Source organism: Sinohyriopsis cumingii, chromosome 8 (genome assembly GCF_028554795.1).
Source record: "Sinohyriopsis cumingii isolate HCF-2022 chromosome 8, ASM2855479v2, whole genome shotgun sequence".
NCBI lineage: Eukaryota > Metazoa > Mollusca > Bivalvia > Unionida > Unionidae > Sinohyriopsis > Sinohyriopsis cumingii.
The window spans coordinates 101918124-101940774 of record NC_142968.1 but is presented as its reverse complement, the minus strand read 5'-3'; the positions used below and the strand labels follow the sequence as shown (position 1 = coordinate 101940774).

The window sequence follows — 22651 nt, the reverse complement described above, 5'->3', positions numbered from 1 at the left end:
AATTTTTGTCTATCATTTTAACACCACATTCAACACATGTTTTGCTATATCATAATTACATAGCGAGCTAAGTGCCTTTCTTCAAGATACTCCAAGTCAAAGACAGCTGACCTCAGCTGGCCTGGATGGGTATTCAACATGCAACCCTTGGATTACAAGTCTCGTGCTCTATACACTTAACTTTCATGGCTTCCCATATAAACAAATGAAAGCAAAGAATACAGTCAGTGCTTTATTTATTAACTCTAAGATAAGTACCATATATACTGACTAATAAGCAGAGTCCATCTGCAAACTACACAGACCCAGATCTGTCAAAGCATAATGCACTTGCAGATATTGATTTATTCAGTTTGTTAGGAGTAATTAGCATGATAAACAACATGGACCCAGATCTGCCAGTGCATTATGTGGTTGCAGATCAGGATCTATGTTGTTTTCAGTTGGATTTGAATTATAAGTGAGCATATATGGTACTACCTACTTGAGCATAGCACTGCTTAAAGCATATCAGTGTAGTGTTTTCCAGCTGGTTTAGTTTAATCAGGAATAAAGCCTGAAATGAGATAACTGGTTCTAATGAGTGTCTGATAAAATCAAAGTTTTAAAGAACCACTCACAGCTAGAGTGTTCAATGACAATTCTTTAAAAGAAATTTAAAATTAGAAGTTTGGAAAAATTGGCAAAATTCCAAAAATAATGGTCAACATTTTATAAATCATATTTTGTTAGACACTCTGGTATTTGGTCTGGTGGTACATCTTCAAAAAGCTTTTTAAGCCAGTTGACACCAAAAACCTCCAATCACGTATGATGGAAACACCTATACTTGAAATAACCAGTTCCTTCTGTCAGTGGACACTGGAAAGTATGCACTCTGGTTAAGGTTTAATCTTAGGAGGTATGCATGTGTCTTGTATGTATATTCTATATGTCAGTGGACACTGGAAAATTGTGTCCAAGTTCATCCTTCAGAATGTATGCATAGGTCAGATATGTGTTTTCTGTATGTCAGTGGACATTGGCAAGGTTTGTACTCCGATTTAAATTCAACCTTCAGAATGCACCTGTAAAGTGTATGCACCTGTAAAGTGTATGCGTGGCTCAGGTATGCATACCTCATATGAGTGGCACATCACCTTGTCTCTGCTATTTGTTCTATATGACTGATGCCACTTTCCAAATACCAGTGGGTGTAGCTTTGGCTCTTTTGTTAGTTCTCTCATTAGCCTAACAAGCAATGTGACTAGATGGCCAACAGTACAGCATCCAAATTTGTTAGTTTTCTCATTAGCCTTACAAGCAATGTGACTAGGTAGCCAACAGTACATCATACTTCTTCCAAATTTACACAGATCAGGTTCAGTAAGACTTGGGATATTACAGGATTGTCAAATATAATGTTTGCTATACTTCCAGTATTGAAAGAGAATTCCAAAAGATAATTAAATGAGTTTCTGGAGAGATTTCAAACCAATCTGACTGCAGCTGTAATTTTTGCATGGAGACTGTTTATGCTAGCTGGTTGAAATGGTGTTGTGATGTACTTGCAGCATCAGCCACAAAATGTAGGAAGATACAGCCATGACTCAATGTACATATTTCATTAAATTTGCAAAGAAAAAAGAGGATTGGTTGAGGAATTTTTGAACCAGCAAAGATCATATATTACTGGAGGGGGGGTGTCTCATAACCAAGGTGACTTGGGAACAGAATTTTTAAGTATCCGCAAGAGTGATTTTTGCAGCCTCCAAAACTGGGCATATTAAATTGCCAAAAGGAGGAATGAATTTGGTTTGTTACCATTTAAGGTATGGGCCAAAAGGAGGAATGAATTTGGTTTGTTACCATTTAAGGTATGGGCCAAAAGGAGGAATGAATTTGGTTTGTTACCATTTAAGGTATGGGCCAAAAGGAGGAATGAATTTGGTTTGTTACCATTTAAGGTATGGGCCAAAAGGAGGAATGAATTTGGTTTGTTACCATTTAAGGTATGGGCCAAAAGGAGGAATGAATTTGGTTTGTTACCATTTAAGGTATGGGCCAAAAGGAGGAATGAATTTGGTTTGTTACCTTTTAAGGTATGGGCCAAAAGACATTATAGGCAGGACATGATGGATTTTTGAGAACAGTTTGGTGGCATACTGAAAGTTCTAAATGCTCTCGACAAAGTCCATGTCCTTGGCTGTGTATCAGATGAAGTATCTGAAGAAACATTTGTGAACTTATCTTTACTAAATTGGGCCATAGTTAAATTTAGATTGTATTAAAGTCCTGCATCACTGGAGTAAGGCCTTCTTATCTGTACAAAATTGGGTCATAGTTAAATTTAGATTGTATCAAAGTCCTGCATCACTGGTGTAAGGCCTTCTTATCTGTACAAAATTGGGCCATACTTAAATTTAGATTGTATTAAAGTCCTGCATCACTGGTGTAAAGCCTTCTTATCTGTACAAAATTGGGTCATAGTTAAATTTAGATTGTATTAAAGTCCTGCATCACTGGTGTAAGGCCTTCTTATCTGTACAAAATTGGGCCATACTTAAATTTAGATTGTATTAAAGTCCTGCATCACTGGTGTAAGGCCTTCTTATCTGTACAAAATTGGGCCATACTTAAATTTAGACTGTAATAAAGTCTTGCATCACTGGTGTAAGGCCTTCTTATCTGTACAAAATTGTGCCATAGTTAAATTTACATTGTATTAAATAAAGTCCTGCATCACTGGAGTAAGGCTTTCTTATCTGCTCCACAATCTGTGTTTGCCATGACTCATATTAAATCTTGGGGTATTTTAAATTTAACCCCTAATATCCATAAGGAAAGTTAGCTTGTGGTCCAGAATAAGTTCTGTGTTTGGTTTCCTTATTAATAAAAATAGAGAAACATCAGGACCGAGTTTTGGATCTGCATGTTGGGAAATATATAATGTATAATACATTCTATGGAGTTATTAAAATGCATACTGTTTTTTATTTTGAAAATCTGAGCTGCAGAGACAGATACACAGTCATCATACAGACCAAGATAGCACTAAAGAACAGGAATTACATATAAATTTTTATGTCGATCCCGGACTGCTTTGATGGCCTAGTGGTTAATCCACCTCAGATGTGGGAGGTAGTGTGTTCGAACCCTGGCTGAGTCATATCAAACACTTATAACAATGGTACTAGCAGCTGCCTTGCTTGTTACTCAGCATTAAGAGGTTAGTGTTAGTGACTGGTCAGCCTGGTGTCAAGATGTGACTAGGTGGGACATGATGCTAGATGTCTGCAGCATGATGCCCCAGTGCTCACTATAAACTGCATACAACCTAGCGATATGAATGAAAATATTTTAAAGCCACGTGAAAAATTCAGAGAGAGAGAGACAAACACATATATTTACACACACACATTTGTATACACATGCATACACACACAAATATATATATTTAAACACACACACACACACACACACACACTCTTCACTGTTCAGGATGCATGCAGCTGATTGGAAACTGCTGTGTGAATTTGTTATCTAACAGTGTGGAAATAAAAGAATCAGATGCTCAGTTCAAGTGAAGCTTTGTCAAGTTATAATCAGTAATAAGATGCATCCGTTTCAAACTGGCAATTACTAATTCCTTACTGTATTTACTAATGTGTAATACATATCCCACTGTTTGTTATATCTATGATGTTCAGCAAATAGCACTGACTTAGATCCATTGATGTAATAGGACCATTTCAAGAAGCCATTGCACAGTTAACTCCCTAGGAGCTGCCGTATTGAATCTCCAGATTTAAAACATGGTGTATGGTTTTGGTTTTGTGAGGTTTAATGCCATTTTTTAGTAAATGATAGGTTGTATGTGTGGCTAGTATATTTCAGTTGAGGAAGAACCAGGTTGAGACCTTAAGAAAAACCAATGACCCATGGTAATCTACTGGCAAGCTTTCTCACATATCCATGTTGGATGAGACGAGACTTGTGTACAGAGGTGAGATGTGTGAGTGACCTGTAAAGGCAAGCACCTTAAACCACTTGGTCATCCAGAGACCCACAAAATATGCATTTTGGACATTAAACGGGCATCACAAAACTCTATTTCTTAATTCCATATACCGGTCATCTAAAATACATCTTCAGTATGTCCAAATGTCTCTTTTGTAAAGAGGTGGTTTTCTGAAGATACTTTATTTGTAAACTGCATTGAAAATGTCGATGGCAACCAGCATGAATGACAACTAGTTCAGAGACAATCTGAGATCTATGGTAGCTTTATGTGACTGCACTATGCAACTTCTGATACATGATGTGTTCTGACAATACACATCTAATACTATTCATGCATGTTTACCTGTACATGATGTGTACTGACAATACACATCTAATACTATTTATGCATGTTTACCTGTACATGATGTGTAATGACAATACACATCTAATACTATACATGCGTGATTGTCCTGTACATTATGTGTACTGAAAATACACATCTAATACTATTCATGCATGTTCACCTGAAGACTGTTGTCATATTTGCCTAACTCCTAACTATAGAGCCATATTACAATGAAATGTTGCGTTTATCAAGGATATGGAAACACACTAGCTGTACGATCAGACAAATGGGAATAAGATGTATAACAGCTCTACATCACCAAATTTGTTTACTTCATTGTGATTGACTTATCATATGAAACAGCTGTTTTATTTATTATCTTTATTGAATGTGTGTTTTATTATGATAAAACATGTTGGCATTTTAACTTTCTTGCTAAAAATATGTACTTAACAATAGTTATCATTTATTGAGTCGGCATACAATATTGATCAATATAAATTTACTGGTATAGTGATCCAGCCATGTACTTGTTATCATTTGGGAACATAGCATACAGGGACACTTTTTCTAAATATCTGCTTTTAAGTCCAACTGCAAACAACATAGACCCTGATCTGCCATTGCATAATGCACCAGCAGATCAGGGTATATCTGTTCTATTGATTACACATAACAAAAAACAAAGACCCAGATTTGCTGATGCATTATGGAATGGCAGATCTTTGTCAGTGCAGTTTGCTGTTGAACTGGACTTGCTAAGCACATACATACAGGACTGCACTTGGTGAAGTCAGCAAGGGCATTTCAATCAGTTTTAAAGCCATGACAGACTTGCAGTCATATATTTACAGCAGTATTAGCATAAGATAATTCTACACGCTGCCTGCCTGCGTAAGGAATCAGTTTGCACTTATCAGACACAGCAATAATGATTCTGTCAAGAAGAGGTGGAAATGCACCAGACTGCAGAAAGCATCTGCTGTGATTTTAAATCGTAATGCAATTAGTTTTAAACTATGTATCTAATGAGGTATCAAAATGTTAAGTGAATAATGTGAATTGTATGTGCAAATATTTTAAACAATGTCTGCAAAATAAAATCAGATTCTGGACAAGAGAGAAATAACTACTATTCCATTCCACCACCACCACCACCCCCATCTTAGTTATTTTACCTGAAGCCATACAGAAGTGTGTAATCCAACAGCTGTACCTATTGTTTGCTGTTCATCCTGGAAGTTGATTTTCAAATTTAAAAAAGATGGTTTTGCCCAAAAAAGTTTTAGGCCTAAAAAGTAAATAAGTATGGTAAAAGTGTTTTGGTGGCCAGAAAGAATAACCAATTCACTGACATACTGTATGCATAAAAAGGTGACCAGCAAATTTCTTTTGTCTAAATTGATTACTTTTTGTATAACCCTTCCAACAATTTCTCAGGGAGGAAGGATCAGCAGTGAAATGGATATGACCAAATCAAGATGCTCCCCTTTGCAAGCAGTGTGGGTATCAACATAAAGAGTCAAATATATTACTTCTAGACTAAGGCATCAACTCCCTCAGCTTTGGGTAGGGCCCTCACAGGTCACTGTGCAAAAATAATGTACAACCACTATTGATGCAAGTGGTCCTTAAAATCTTTTTTATTTCATGCTTGTTACTTCTAAAATATTAGCAACCACAAGTTGATCCATTTCTTAACAAATATATTTTTATCAAAGTTTACATCATTCCAGGAAATGTCAGAAAAAAATTTAAATTTTAAAAATTTCAATGGCATCAGAATCATGATTTAATAATGACATTACTACATAATTTGCAATGATCAACACTTTATTCTTGAAAATGTGCTTCCACTAACAAATCTAAAGTTGAGATCTCTAATACAAAGACAAACAAGAGTCCCATGAAGGGTTGATGCTCTTCTGGCTGAAAAGAATTTCCAGGAATTCAAGATAAATCCTTTTCTTCCTCTTAACTGTGGAGTGTTTAAACCATCTTCAACCAACAAGATTTTCAAATTAGCTGCTGTGGTGGACATACTGAATATCTATGTAGCACTGTTTTTGTTGAGGAAAATAAAGCATCAAAAGAAATTATGGCAGAAACCCCATGTTGACTTTATGTTTTGAAGAAGCAATGATAATAAGGTTTTCAAGATCAATGCCAAGGTAGTCTTTTTCAACATTAGACTGGCACCATTTCTATTTAGTACCAAACAGATATCATATTAAGTCTTTGGGTGAAAGCACAATGTCGCCATGACCAGCCATCTAGGTGGAAGTCATAACAAGATTTTCAAGATGATCATTGTGGCAACCATTTTGGAGGTCACATTGACATCTTTTCATTTAGGACCAGCTTGCCATGATAAGAAATCTTCTGCTGAAAACCCCATTTTGATGTGATATGATAAGAAGTCTTTTGGTGAAAACCTGATTTTGATGTCACCTTCTATTTAAGAATAGCAATAACAAGATGACTGTCATTGGGGCCAAAATAGATGTCAGATTGGTAACATTTTCATTTAGAACCAACTAGAAACATAATAAGTCTTTTAGTGATGACTGTCATTGGGGCCAAGATAGATGTCAGATTGGTAACGTTTTCATTTAGAACCAACTAGGAACACAATAAGTCTTTTAGTGATGACTGTCATTGGGGCCAAAATAGATCTCAGATTGGTAACGTTTTCATTTAGAACCAACTAGAAACACAGTAAGTCTTTTAGTGAAAGCTTAATGCTGAAATGGCCATCTCTTCAGGGTTAGTGATAAGATTTTCAAGACAGCCATGGCAGTGGCCATATTGGGCATCTGTGTTCATTTAGGACCAACTATGGGGGAAACCTTGCGATGACTATAGTGTTAAGCTGAATGACTATCTTCCAAGTAACTTAGTTGTTATATTTAGCTTATTCAAATGGAAGGACAATAAATGGACAACAGGCCATCAGATAGGATCTTCTAATCTGTGAAAAAAAAAAAAGCTAAAAATATAGCAAACTTGTACAGACTGTGTTCCAAACTTATTTTAAAAAAAGTTGCTTGTAACAGAGAATATACAGAGTTCTCTCAGAAATATCAGTAATTCCATGATAAACTGCAAAATGCATTTGTTTTTCAAAGTCACTATTGAATTCATTCCACATTCTTGGTAACAGACTGAGATTGCTGAAAATTCCCAAGACAATTTCACTGTATGACCATTTTTCTCTCCAGGGCTTGATATCAATTTCTTTTCCCACATTTTCAATTAGTGCATATATGGTCTCTACAACCAATGCCTTTTAGACCTACAAAATCCAATTTATTTATCTCCTTTAATTTGAGAATAGGGCAGACACTGGAAAATTGAACAACCTTTCTCAGCTTTTAATCAAACCTGGAAGGAAAATCAACATGCCCAATTGGCTTAGATTCAACAAAATTCATCTTTTTTTTAATTCAAAATGCTTACGACCTAAACCAACAAACAAATCTCACTCAAATAGTGTTTCAGTCTTTTCAAAGGGTAAAAGCAATATCTGTGAGAATAGTAACAATTTCAAATACTCTTGGCTCTATCAAGTTAAAACAATCACAAAAATCTGCCAAAATATGCCATCATCAAGCCAGAGACAAGCGTTCTACATGCCAACATCAAACCAGAACCAAGGATTCTACACACACTTTTATGGGGTCTTGAAATAAGAGTCTGAAGAATTTGTAGAAAAGAAGAACAAAGTGTTTATATGCTTTCTGCATCCCAATAGTTTCATGTTTAGGAAGGCATCTTTATGACCTTAGTGATAAAACACAGAACTCCTCAGTAAACTTAACATGATGTATATGTACATAAATGAAACACTATTTGGTAAATTGTTAACAGGGAAGAATTTTGTAGAGTTAATATTACTATTTTTCAAGTGGAGTCCAACTGCAAATTGCACAAACCCATGTCTGCAATCCCATAATGCAATGGCAGATCTGTGTCTGTGCAGTTTGTAAGGAGTAATCTGTTAAACAAACAGCATTGACCCTGGTATGCAGTTGCATTATACTTTGGCAGATCACGACCTTGCTGTTTGCAGTTAGACTTATATACAAGTATATAAGGTAACATAGTGGGAGTTTCTGTGTATTAATTGTATTCAAAATGTTGATTGTAATTTTACAAACCTGAAATTTCTTTTAAAGACAGAGTAGCAACTTAAGTTCTTCCATTAAGTCAAGAAAAAAATACTGCCTTCTGTTTAGTATAGTAGTCGATGCTAATAAAATATAATCTACATTTTTTATTGATGTAAGACAAACATATTCTTATTTCAAGACAAAAAGGTTATAACTCCTGCTCCAGTAAAAGTTACTGGTCTATCACCCACCACCACCATCCCCTCAATCTCACAAACTTTAAACTGAGACAAATGATAAGGAAAAAAGAAGTACCTATTTTATCTGCCCCTTGAACAGTTGCCCCAATCATGGTGTATCGTGGGTAATAGGGTAGATCTCTTTCAATCCCCAAACCAAATCCCCCTCGGGTCCATTGCACTGGTCCATTGGCCCGATTTTTGATCACACATTGGAGTACCACAGTATTACCCTGGGTGGCCTGCTGGTTTTCTGGTTCCTGAACAAACTCCTGGACACCACACACTGAAAAATAAATCAATATTTGAAACACTGAAAGCCTGCTATAGCAGACACTGCCACAGGAACCTGCTCATTAAGAACACTAATTAACCCTTTTTCATAAGTTATATTTTACATGCATGTAAATGACATGCATGCATCAAGGACAAGTAAAGTGATTTTGGCTGTCCTTTATATGTAAGAATCATGGTAGTGTACCATGAATGTCTGACATCATTATCTCAACAAGTTTTAAAAGCATCTGGGCCAGGGATGCTCTACAGTTTCTATATGTCTGTCTGTCTGTAACTAATTCTCCTTCTAAGCCACTGATTAGAAATTGACAAGACCTGGTACAGAGATTGACCTTATGGCAACTACCTACAAGATGGTAATGACTTTTGAGCACATATCCTGTGGTTCAAGGTCATATCTACAAAACTTGCAATTGCTGCAATATTATTTTTGGACCAAACCTTTTGTACACCCACTTTTATGGCTGACTCATGATTAATATAAATATATTGGTTTCAGGTCATGACCTCTGGGTCTTTGACATATGGGAGGGGATGGGAGAAGGGGCAGCAATCATGGGGAACCATGAAAACTTCAGTGTGTAGTGTTACACCTGTGGTTACCATCTGCAAAATGAAATTGGGTGGGTGGGGGGAGGGGAGGGGATCTTTATTCACTACTGCTTCTGGAGTCCCTGAGAGAAGGTCAAAGGTTACAAACATAAAAAATTCAGTCACAATGACATTTTAAAAACAATATTTTCTGACCAAGCTTCAGATATGTAGTCACAGGAAGAAGATACAGTAGAACCTGTCTTGAAAGACCACCTCTTCTGCCAAAAAATATTGGTCTTTCAAGACAGGTGGTCTCTCATTACAGGTAATAACACTATATAATCAATAAATCCATGCATGGAGATCCTGGTCTCTCAAAACAGGTGGTCTCTCATAGCAGAGGTCTCTCAAGACAGGTTTTACTGTACTCCATATATGTAATTAATTTTTCATTCTAGCCCTAGGGTTGGGGAGAGATGGTGGGGGGTACTGGAATACTGTACATACTGAAAATCATGGGAATTTGTGATGGCAAGCCATTGCAATTTTCTAGTTAATTTTTCCGATATAATTGCCTTTTCAAATTTCTGTGACATGGTTTTCACAACTCACTGATAGCAGTCTAGCTTTATGCTAGCATTTATGCAAACTTTGTATGCATGTAAAATTAACATTGGTTATACTGGAATATCATATTAAAAAACAGATCGATTTTATTTGATGCAATTTCTGATTTTTATGTTGCTACTGTCTACACAACACCCAGCCAATGTTTAACAGTCCCCATTGTAAGTAACTATTAGCTGTGTGCAGAAAACAATTTCTTTTTTTTTCAGTGAGTGATGCTGACCTTATGACCTGAAAATCAATAGTCTTTTTTGGTACCACAAGTGCAATCCAGCCACAATGATTGGGCCAGGTCTGTGATGTGGAACTAATTATTGTGTTGAAACCATTTTTCTTCTTTCAGTCAATGACCTTAACCTTTGAGCATTTGAACCCAAATCAACAGCTTTATTCTTTACCGCAAGAGCAAGCTATCGTTGAGATATGTCCTGTAGAACTAATGTTATTCTACAGAAACCATTCTTAAGTTATATTCAGTCAGTGACCTTGACTTTTTTACTACAGAAATGGGAATCTTAACACCAAGTACAAGCTATACAAAGTTTAGTAACTGTATATGATGAAAAACTTTAATTAGTGTATGGAAACCATTTTTCGTATTTCTTTCAGAGGAAACTGGTGATCTTCTTTTCAACCTAAAACTTCATTACCCAAAGCATCCACAAAGTTGTGAACCTGTAGATTGGTGGATCTTGAGTTATTGTGCAGAAGCCACTTTGTTTTGCCAGTCATAGTGACAGAGATATCAGCTTAGGAAATGGTCGCTATGCGAGACAATTTCATCTGTTTGTATGAGAACTTTTGTGCAATTTACAAGTCAGGGAACGTTGTTTTAATTAGATATGATAAATGACCTGTTACCAAAGATGGGAGATTAAGTTTGATTATAAAATTGTCAAATAGTGCTTTGGCAAATATATCTTTATCTACATATTGATGCAGACTCCTTGAATGATGGGAGACAACTCATCTCAGAATGAAAATCCTCTGATGTAGAAGGTTCACATGCTATCCACAAGGTTTGGTAACTGTTGATGGTTGACAAAAGAAACTATTTCCCTTCTCTCAGTCTCAGTGTCCTTGATCTTTGAACTTTAAGGCCAGAAATCAATAGGTTTCTTCCTTACCCCAGTTACAAGCCTCCTACAATGTTTGGTAACTGTAGATGGTAGACAACTAAAGCTATTGTGCAGAAACCATAGCGGCAACAATTCATTTGTATGGCTGGATGGACATCACAAAATCTGCATAAAAACCTAACAAAACTGGAACAAACTTAACTTTAGCACAAATTTCCAGACACATGGTAATTTTCTTTGCACAGGTATATATCAATCTGCAAATGGTAATATATCTAAAACTTGTATATACCACAGACTTATCTCTAGCTGCTACTTTTTTACCATTCTGTGTATTTACTTTGCATGTGTTCAAATAACATCTTTTTACTCATTATTATGTACTGCTATTCTGTACTAGGGAGCATCCTATCTGGTTGCCATGGCAGTGACACCAGAACTTGCTGTAATCTGGAATCTGACAATAGATTTATAGTTCAAAAGAGATAAAATAATAAGGTATTAATACTGAAACTTGAAAAAGAAATAGGGAAGTGGGTCATACAACTGTTCCCAAGAAAAATGATCCAACATTACATCCTTCTGATGATAAAGTATTGTATCGGTAGTTTTAAAGGAGATGTAAGAAATATGAATTTTCTTTCTGTTTCTTTTAGAATTGGACATAAGGATCCCCCAACTGATTTATTAACTAACAGGTTTTTATGGCACATGTACACATAAAAAGCTACGTTATGCTGAAGCAACTGGAATGAAGTGCCTTGCCCAGAAATGAATGTATCACAGTAGCCAGCTCTGCCTGGTCCGTATAAGATTTAGTCACATGACCTGTGTGTCATCTTGTGGAGTCTCTTAGGGTATGAAAGGTTCAGTGAAATGATCATTAAACCAACATTTGACCAATTGAGAGAGAGAGAGAGAGAGAGAGCTCTATGTAGAAGACTGCAACATGCTTTGCATCCAATTACCTATGGCCAATTGAACAGAATTCAACTTAGACCTGTTAAGAGTAGTTACTTGATATTATATAATGTCAGACATGTGGGATATGCTTTCACAACCTGGATTCAAAAATAATAAATATAGATTATCTTAAGATTCAAAATATCCTAGAAACTTAAGTTTTGATTTGCTTTAATTTTGCAGAAGATTTTCTTTTAGTTCAAGTAACAGATCTACAAAATTTACAATTTTGTGATGCATAAGAAAAGAATGTATGATGCAAGTAAGCAAGGGAGGTGCTACAAGAAAATTTTGGAAATGTCTCTAGGTTTGTGGACTTGTTTTGAAATCAAAATAACTCAGCATCCATCTGAAACATTTGCACAGGTGACACACTGAAAAGGTTACAATCAGTATAACCTCCACAACCACATGACAACACCTGCACAGATGACAAAGCACTGAAAAGGTTGCTGAACTTATTTTACAATCAGTACAACCTCAGCATTCACCTGACAGGACACCTGCACAGGTGTGATAGCACTAAATGTTTGTTGAACTTATTTGTCATCAATATAACCTAAAAGATTACTCAATATCAATAAAATCTGATCAGTTTTGACAGCAATGAATACACACAGATTGTTAAACTTGTTTTATGATCAACTTCAAAGATTACCTTAAAAGAGCACATGATCAGCTGACGGGATTGCATAGTCTGTTTGAATTAAGTAATATCAATTTTCTATATCATAAGCCATAATGCTCTGACAGAAATGAAAGTATTATGTATTTATAATCAATATTAACTTGTGATCATCACAAGTTGAACGGTTGAAAAAAGATTGCAAAGGATGCAGGAATTTAGTTAAGGATCAACATATAACCTCAGTGATTACCTCACAACAACTTGAGCAGTTGAGAGAGAATTGCAAAGGCTGTAGGACAATCAACACGACCTCACTGACCACCTTATAACATCTGAAGACCTGGGATGAGATTTTATAGTTAATCTGCTATCAAATGAACATGACCTCCAAGATAACCTAACACAGCAAACAGCTGAGTAGTTGAACAGCATTCCAGTAGTTATTTAAAGCAATCAACATAGCCTCAATGACCATCTGAAACAGCTGAGCAGTTGACACAGCATGTTATAGGTAACATGTTTTAAAATCAACAGAACCTGAAGGACTAATTGATGCAAACATGTGAGCAGGAGCAAATCACATCTGATCATGTTTTAATTCATTAAAATCAATATAAAATCAATAAATAAAATCCATTTTTTATAAAATTGATTTAGCTCAAACTACCAACTCCCCTTGTTGATGCAAGTTCCTACAGTTGTATATACTACATAACTTTCTTATTAAGACTTATTACACCACATATGATAAACTGATCAGAGGTCAGGCTTTTGATTTTGTACGTTTATTAGTGTCATCTCCAGCCTACCAGGAAAAGAGGCTTTAAGGGCCCCCTGGATCCAATTTATTGGTCCCTTCTCACTTTCAGGGTACTGTGCCTATTTTTTCATTATTGACAATTTCATTACTTCATCATCATCATGATTATGAATATTTCTACTAAATTCCTATCAAATTCTACCTACATTTGATACTAATAGCGCTGTTCCCAATCTGTTGTTCAGGAAGACAATTAAGCTGATCAAAATCCTAAATGAGGACTGGACTGTTATAGATCAGGACTAATCTAGATTAAAGAAAAACCTGCTTTGTTATCCTATTTCCTCAACCTTATCTAATTTGTTTATCCTAAACGATAACAGAGTATCATAGTGGGATAGACTACAGACTTCATGACCACACAGAGTGATGGAGATTCTTTTGATAAACATCAGTCAGGTGTTCATATCTAGGTACAAGGTTCCAGGTGTTCAGAAGCTAGGTTAAAAATAAATTGAACTATAATCTTCCTAACATGCATCTTCTGTACATAGCTGCACTGACTTGTTTCCAGGTGTGTATGCATACGTACAGATCTAGACAAAATAGACTTGATTCATTATCCTTTACAATCTCTGGATTGGTTTTATAATCCCCATTTCCACAACCAAGCTAATAACTATTTTCAACATTGGTAGCAATTCAAATGGAAAAGGGTTTTTTTTCTTCTTAATTGCAGATTTTAACACTGAGATGAACTGAATTAGTTATTGGCCTTTTCTGTGAGATCAGGAAGAGTAATAAATGCAATTTAATCTCTAAGAAAATTTTAAAAAGTCATATTTCATGTATCTCCTCAAATAAAACAAATTTGGTCCAACAATTCTGATATTTTGATTGTCTTTAAATCTTGTCTTTTTAAACAACTCATAATTGCAGCTTTTTATGAAAAATAAACCTACAGTATTTGCAAGCAAGCATGCTTTTTTCTTATCCCTTGGGCATTAATAAAACTGTACAAATGAACCATGAAAACTCTGTGAAGCTCAGGTTTATTTGATTTTGTTCCATAATCAGATTTCTCAGGCTGTAAATTGATTTTTTGGAAACCCAATGAACCTTTATTGGTCTGCTATATTATAGCTTTTCACAATATAACTTAATTTTTCATTGCATATGGCTTGGAACACCCAAAGGCCAACTCATAGTAAAAAAACAGAAGTTAGAGACAAAATATAGAACATTTTTTAATGAAATTTGTCCATACCCAAACCAAAAGGCTGACAAAAATGACTTGAATTTATGATGGAGATTTAGGGTAAATTGAAGAATTTTAACAAGTAATCAGATCTGGAAGACAAGAACTTTTTACATCCAATGCATAATTTCTGCATTCTTTTGGCTTCAAGTGGAGAATATTTGTATTGACAACAATGTAAATTAGTAGCCAATTTACTACACAATTTTGAAGGTATGTTAGGATGAATACAATTTTGTCGACCAACCAGAAATCCAGGAAATTTGTAACTCTTCAGGAAGACTCCTTACTTACCAGGGAAACATGAAATGTATGGAACCATGATTAACGTTTACTAAGATAAACTGAAGTCATTAAAATCACTTCTGTGGTACTTCATTTAATACCTGGGTATGACATACCATAATTTTGAGTAATATAGAAAAACCTTTTTAGGGTACAGTCCACATGAGCCATTTTGGGTTAATTTTTAAGAAAAAAAGGAACATACCATGTGTACTTGCTTATAAGACAAGTCCAACAGCAAAATGCACAGACCCATATCTACTACTGCATAATGCAACGGGAGATCTGGGTCTGTGCAGTTTGTTAGGAGTAATCAATAGAACAAACAACATGAACCTTGATATGGTTGTGCGTTATGCTGTGGCAGATGAGGGTCTTTGCTGTGTGTAGTTTGACTTGACTTATAAGCAAATACATACAGCTCATGTATCTCTGGAGCATTGGAATGCCACAAATGGACGACACTGCACTGAGACGTAATAATAACCTCTTGGTGACTGAACTACTACAGACAAGTCAATTTATGTTCGGTGCAATAAGACATGGTATGTAAAGTCTATTGTATTAATCAAATTTGACAATAAAAGTTTAGTAACAGTGATGTGTATTTGTTTTCCATTTGACTCACCTTGAGGGGGCAACATGAAAGGATGCTGCAATTTGTAAGTTGTTTTTAACCATTCAAATTTATGACAGAATACAATTCATAATGGCATCTTTGATTTAATTGTCAAAATGCATTTACTTGACTAAACAAATTAACACTTTCTAAATGGTCAAAATTTGTTACAAGAGTTCACAAGCAAGTGCTTACATTGTAAGAGAACGCATGTTAACCTTGACACTATTGCAGTCAAGTGGCAAGTGAATAGACAGATGTCTTCTGGAAAAATTGGCAGACCTGTTTTTCCTCACTGATGTCATTCAGTAGTTGCAAAATTCCTAAAGTTGAATCCATCCCATAATCCCATCTCATGCTGGTCATATCAACACTGACAGCTGGTATAACATCAACAGTTTTAAGAAACATAAAATATGCATGTGACTATTTATAGCTACACAGAGCCCCTGACTAACTGCCACCCCACCCCATCAGTCTATACCAACACCAGTTTAAGTCAAGGACATCTGCAAACAACACAGACCCTGATCTACCAGCAAAATATATGCCAGTAGATCAGGGTCTATGTTGTTTGTTCTACTGATTACTCCTAACAAATGGCATAGACCCTGATCTACCAGAGCATTATGTGACAGAAGATTAGGGTCTTTGTTACTTGGTCTACTGATTACTCCTAACAAACAGCATGGACCCTGATACATTCATTTCTAACGCTGAAAATATGTGAAGCCTGCTCCTAAACTTTGCTAAATATTGATAACATGTTTACACAGGTACTGGAATCTGAGCCAAGATATGCTTTTCTGAAGGTAGGTCATAGCCACCTAGTTTTTCATGTACTACTTACACTCATCCAAGATGTACTGCCACAGCAGCCATGGTGTGTATGTGTGTGTATATATATATATATATATATATATATATATATATATATATATATATATATATATATATATATATATATATATATATATATATATATATACATAAATATATATATATATTTACTCTAGAGGCTGAATCTTATCAACCAAGCTGATCCTGAGAGTCTAATGGTTCTTGCTGGGCATTTGTTCCCCCCAAAATTAACATGGCAGGTATATATTTGTGAAATTTAACATCATTCAGTGTAGATACAAGTAGTGACAAAAAAGATAACACTAATATATCTAATTATATGTACTGGAAAATACTTCATTTTCTGTGATGGATTTACAGCTGCTTTTGTGCTAGTATTTTCCTTCCATGTTTAATTGGTTTCCTCTCAAACCATTTATCAAAATCATTCTTTTTCTAGAAACTATAAAACTGAATTCTAACCTACAACAGTATTTTATTCCATTCAACTGCCCGTAAAAAATAATAAATGACAAAGTGATGGCTTACTACATTGAAAATGTGAAGCACCTAATTAACAGGCATTTCCAATAAAGTCTGATGGTGAATGAAATTTGACTTCATAAGATCCTAAAATAAGACTTGATAGATGATAATAAAAATGAATTGTTGTTGCTTTTCCTAAGCTTCACATATTTCACTCTAAATATATCAGGTGTTGACATGCCATGACACAAACCACATGGTGAAAAGGGCTGATATGAGTCTATATTACAGACATGATAGCAATCATTCAATTACAGGTTTTTAGATAAAGAGAGAAAGAGAGACAAGCTTTAATTTCTTTTTTGTTTTGTGACTGCAACATTTAAGCAACTGGAAGACATAATGACCAAACATGCTTAGCCAGAGACACCTTTATTGATTGTCTCACAAAGAAACACTCCATAAACTAGACTTAGTCACCTTTGAATTAAGCTTAGTTGGCAACATCTGTTTTGATTGTCTGACAAAAAATTAGAAAAAATCTGTGAATTTTACATCTTTATGGTATTTTTGGGCATTAATGGAAAAACTGAAGACAATTTGATATAATTATATTTCTGAACTGCTGTGATTAACATTAGCCAATATCCTAGGTTTTGGCAGGCACTTGATTCCCAACGAGTTGAAAAGAATGAAACCCAACAGAGTAAACAACAACAAAGAGCAGTTTAAAACAAGCGACTATTAAAAGAACAAAAAGGGAAATAACAAACAAAGGGGAACGAGAAAAGGAAGCAACAGCAACAAAACAAAGTACAAAATAAACAACAGGAGAAAGAACCATGCAAAGAGACAACAAGAAACAAAGAATCAGAGCAACAGTCAGCAATAAATCCAACAACACAAATGTGGACCCACAAATATTAAAGAAAATATATCAAGAGTACAACCAATTGAGAGAAAAAGAGAAAAGAAGGAAACATAACAAAGAGAGCTGAAGCAATCCAAACACAAGAAACCCAGGCATCATGCACAACACATCATATCCAACAAGCCTTTATGGAATGGACAATAGAGAAGAAAAGTTTAAGACCAAACAACAAAGCCAGAAGGCTCAAAAACAACAGAAAATTGAAGTAGAACAAGTAAATGTGAAACTGAGATGGAAGAGGAGAAACTATTACAAACTTGACTTCAATGAAGAATTAGAAAAGACAAAATATAAAGGCAGCAACATTTCAACTTTATGAATATTACTGGAAGAAAAAAAAGAAAAAAGAAAAGACCCATAAAGGAAAAACTACTTGTAAATGCACCTATGCAAACATCATTAAATTGTTAGACAACATACCAATTTGGTTTAGACCCAAACTAAAAAAAACAAAAAAACATAATGGAAATGAGCAATAACTTTGAAACAGACCCTAGGGTAAAGGTCACTAACACACAACAAGTTGTGGACCCACAAATGTTAAAGAAAATATAATTGCTTCATGAAAATATGACTGCTTCAGCTCTCTTTGTAATGTTTCCTTGAGGTAACAAAGGATGGAAACCTGCCCTCCAGACCTAAATACTGGAGAGGAAGGGAGTTCAGAACTTAGACCCCATAACCTAAAGCTTGGCCCTTAGGGAAAAAAATAACCTCCACCAAATACAACTCAATCAACAGAAAATAGCTTTAGGTAACCATAAAATTAGGAGGGGCAACCCTATAGTCCTACCAGCTATAAGTACTGGGCAGGATCAAGGGATAAGGCCACACACAAAAAAAGAAAAAAGAAAAAGAAAAAAAGAAATGGCATGTGTGTGTATGTGCATATGTGTGTCTGTGTGTGTGGATGCATGCATATATGTATATACTGAATCACAATTAAGCCGTTATTTGTTATTTTAAAAAAAATATTTGAATGTACCCTGTTGCTCACAGTGAAAACTTAAATGTACAACACACCTTCATTCCATGATGTACCCACACCACAAGTTTGGTCAATATTGTGTACTGAATTGAGAATTCAAGCTTAAACAGGGAGGAAAAATCAACAACACCCAACAGAGTGATTTACCTTTGTTGCCCTCTTTTTTTAAGTATGACTGGGTGCATGTTTATAATAATGAGACTATTTAACGCTGTAAGAAACATCAAGAAGCCTCATGAGGTGGCAATGTTCCAAAACATGTGCCAGCTTTATTAAATTCAGTAAGAATTAAAGACTCAACAATACATAATTTTAAACTGTATATCATTATCTATATCAATTATAGGTTGATACATTTACAAGCATTATTTCACAGCAACCAACTTTGGTAATTTTCATTACACTGATCTTGATAAACTGGATCAAGGACACTAGTACTGGAAGTTACTCCCCTTCTCCAAAACTAGAAAGCACATCAAATTAATTCAGGAGAGTACAGGCAACATACTTTGAATCTGCTCATGTTTGTTGAAGTTTGTTGTTGTTATTGTGTTTGGTTTACTGCCATTTTTAGCACATATTAGGCTGTACATGGTGGCCAGCATAACTGGTGGAGTATGAACCAAGGGAGAGCCACTGAACCACCAGAAGAAACTGGCAAGCTTTCGCACATACTCACAATGGCCAACACCAAGACTATAACTCATACAGATAGAGGTGAGATGTCCATGATCGGTAAGGGTTGGTGCTTTTGACTTCTTGGCTACTTAGGCTCATGTTGAAGTCTGCATATGCTGTCTGAGTTGTACTATGTTTAGTACAAAGCCTCAGAGGAGGTTAGTTAGTAAATGAGTTACTCTCTTTTATTAAAATAAAGGATTATTATTATTATTATTATTATTATTATTATTATTATTATTATTATTATTACTATTATTATTATTATTATTATTATTATTACTATTATTATTATTATTATTATTATTATTATTAGTGAGACCTGCATACCTCCCAAAACAATACTGTCAAGTAATTTTGATTAAAAACTAGTAAAAATTTCCATCTTATTTTGAACATAATATTCCAAGTAACATAAAAGACTAATTAAGATAAACAGCTTTTGAAGGAGATAACTTTATTTTGTAGACAGCTTCCAGACATGTAATGTATACATAAGTAGGAATATGCAGTTCAAACATACAAGGAGTTAGAAACATTGGCACAAGGCTTACAAATCTCATAAACATTAATATCTTTTTGAGTTATCCAGTTAACTTGCACCTGTTATTTTCTTCATTCAATCAACATCAATCACACTGATAATTTTCCCAGATACAAACTAATTTAGATGGACAAGGTCATGTCCTATTTAGTAATGATGTCCTGTTCTTAGCTTAATAAGGGGATGTGATGTACTTAGCAATGATGCCCTATCAGCTAAATAAGGGGACACAACCCATTTAGTAATGATGTCCTGTTCTTAGCTTAATAAGGGGATGTGATGTACTTAGCAATGATGCCCTATCAGCTAAATAAGGGGACACAACCCATTTAGTAATGATGTCCTGTTCTTAGCTAAAAAAAGGGGATGTGATGTACTTAGTAATGACGCCCTGCTGTTAGCTAAATAAGGGGACACAACCCATTTAGTAATGATGCCTGGGGACACAAACCCATTTAGTAATGATGTCCTGTTCTTAGCTAAAAAAGGGGATGTGATGTACTTTATAATGATGCCCTGCTGTTAGCTATATAAGGGGACACAACCCATTTAGTAATGATGCCCTGCTATTAGCTAAATAAGGGGATGCAAACTGTTTACTCATGATGCCCTGTTCTAAGCTAAATAAGGGGACACAACCTATTTAGTAATGATTCCAAAATAAGGGGAAACCTATACAGTAATGATTCCAAAACAAGGGGAAACCTATACAGTAATGATTCCAAAACAAGGGGAAACCTATACAGTAATGATTCCAAAACAAGGGGAAACCTATACAGTAATGATTCCAAAACAAGGGGAAACCTATACAGTAATGATTCCAAAACAAGGGGAAACCTATACAGTAATGATGACCTACTCTTATCTAAATAAGGAACAGTAGCATAAACAAAAAGTTTTCTCTAGCCTCTAGAAACAGTTACAAGGAGAAACTTTGTATGTATTTTCATATCAGACACTGGCAGTATAATACTTTCATACTGGAAACTGGCGGTATAATGTTTCATATTGGATACAGGCATTATAATGCTTTCATATTGGTCACAGGCATTATAATGCTTCATATTGGACACAGGCATTATAATACTTTCATACTGGACACAGGCATTATAATACTTCATACTGGATGCAGGCATTATAATACTTTCATATTGGAAAATGGCATTATAATACTTTCAGACTGGAAACTGGCAGTATAATGTTTCATATTGGACACAGGCATTATAATGCTTCATATTGGACACAGGCATTATAATGTTTCATATTGGACACAGGCAGTATAATGTTTCATATTGGACACAGGCAGTATAATACTTTCATACTGGACACAGGCATTATAATGCTTCATATTGGACACAGGCATTATAATACTTTCATATTGGACACAGGCATTATAATGCTTTCATATTGGACACAGGCATTATAATGCTTCATATTGGACACAGGCATTATAATACTTTCATATTAGACACTGGCATTATAATACTTTCATATTGGACACAGGCATTATAATACTTTCATACTGGAAACTGGCTGTATAATGTTTCATATTGGACACAGGCATTATAATGTTTCATATTGGGCACAGGCATTATAATGCTTCATATAGGACACAGGCATTATAATACTTGCATATTAGACACTGGCATTATAATACTTTCATATTGGACACAGGCATTATAATATTTTCATACTGGAACAGGCATTATAATACTTTCATATTGGACACTGGCACTATTTTTGTTTGAGGCATGGTGAAAACCTCATGTCATAATGATCATCCATTCAAGGGAAGTAGTGACAAGATTTTTAAGACAGTCATTATCACAGCCATATGGAATTAGGTCACAATTAATACTTCCAGTTCAGTACCCACGAATGTAGTTCTAGTCTATTTTTAGAACATTTTTTCCTCTCTCATTTTGGTGGTGATAGGAGAGTTTTATTTATGCATTTTTGGTAGGGATTTAAAGGTAACTGTTTATTCTTGATAATATGAGCCCAGGGTGTTGTTGTCTGTGTATATTTTGGCGACAGTGCACAGTGAGTAATAAGGTCTTGGTGATGATCCAGAAGTGAAATCTGTTTTTTGTTTACATACTGCTATTTTGACAGTCCAGCATCTCAAAAAAAAAGCAGGTCAACATTTGACAAGAACTTCACCGTGAAGTCATCTTTGAAGGTATTTTAGATTAACATATGATTTGCATTGATTGTCACACAGTGGAAAGGTCAGTACTGAAAAACAAATGTAGAGAACATATACTAAAATTAATTGTGTTCTATGTCCATATTAGGATCTATGACTGGCACCATTTACATTTAGAACAAACTAGGTGTCATTAGAAGTCTATTGGTGAAAACCCCATATTAATATAGCCATCTATTTGGAGAGGAGTAGAGATAACAATATTTTTAAGCTAGCTGCCATGGTAGCCATATAGTATGTCATA

General features: G+C 35.1%; 1 protein-coding gene across 1 annotated transcript in view; it reads right to left on the bottom strand.

The window, feature by feature from the left end:
- Nucleotides 1-22651, bottom strand: part of LOC149794257 (kin of IRRE-like protein 1) — a 148949-nt gene that overhangs the window by 51982 nt on the left and 74316 nt on the right. The window contains exon 3 of the mRNA XM_089968390.1: nt 8758-8967. Within this exon, the coding sequence (XP_089824516.1) occupies nt 8758-8967 (210 nt within the window). The remainder of the gene's footprint in view (nt 1-8757; nt 8968-22651) is intronic.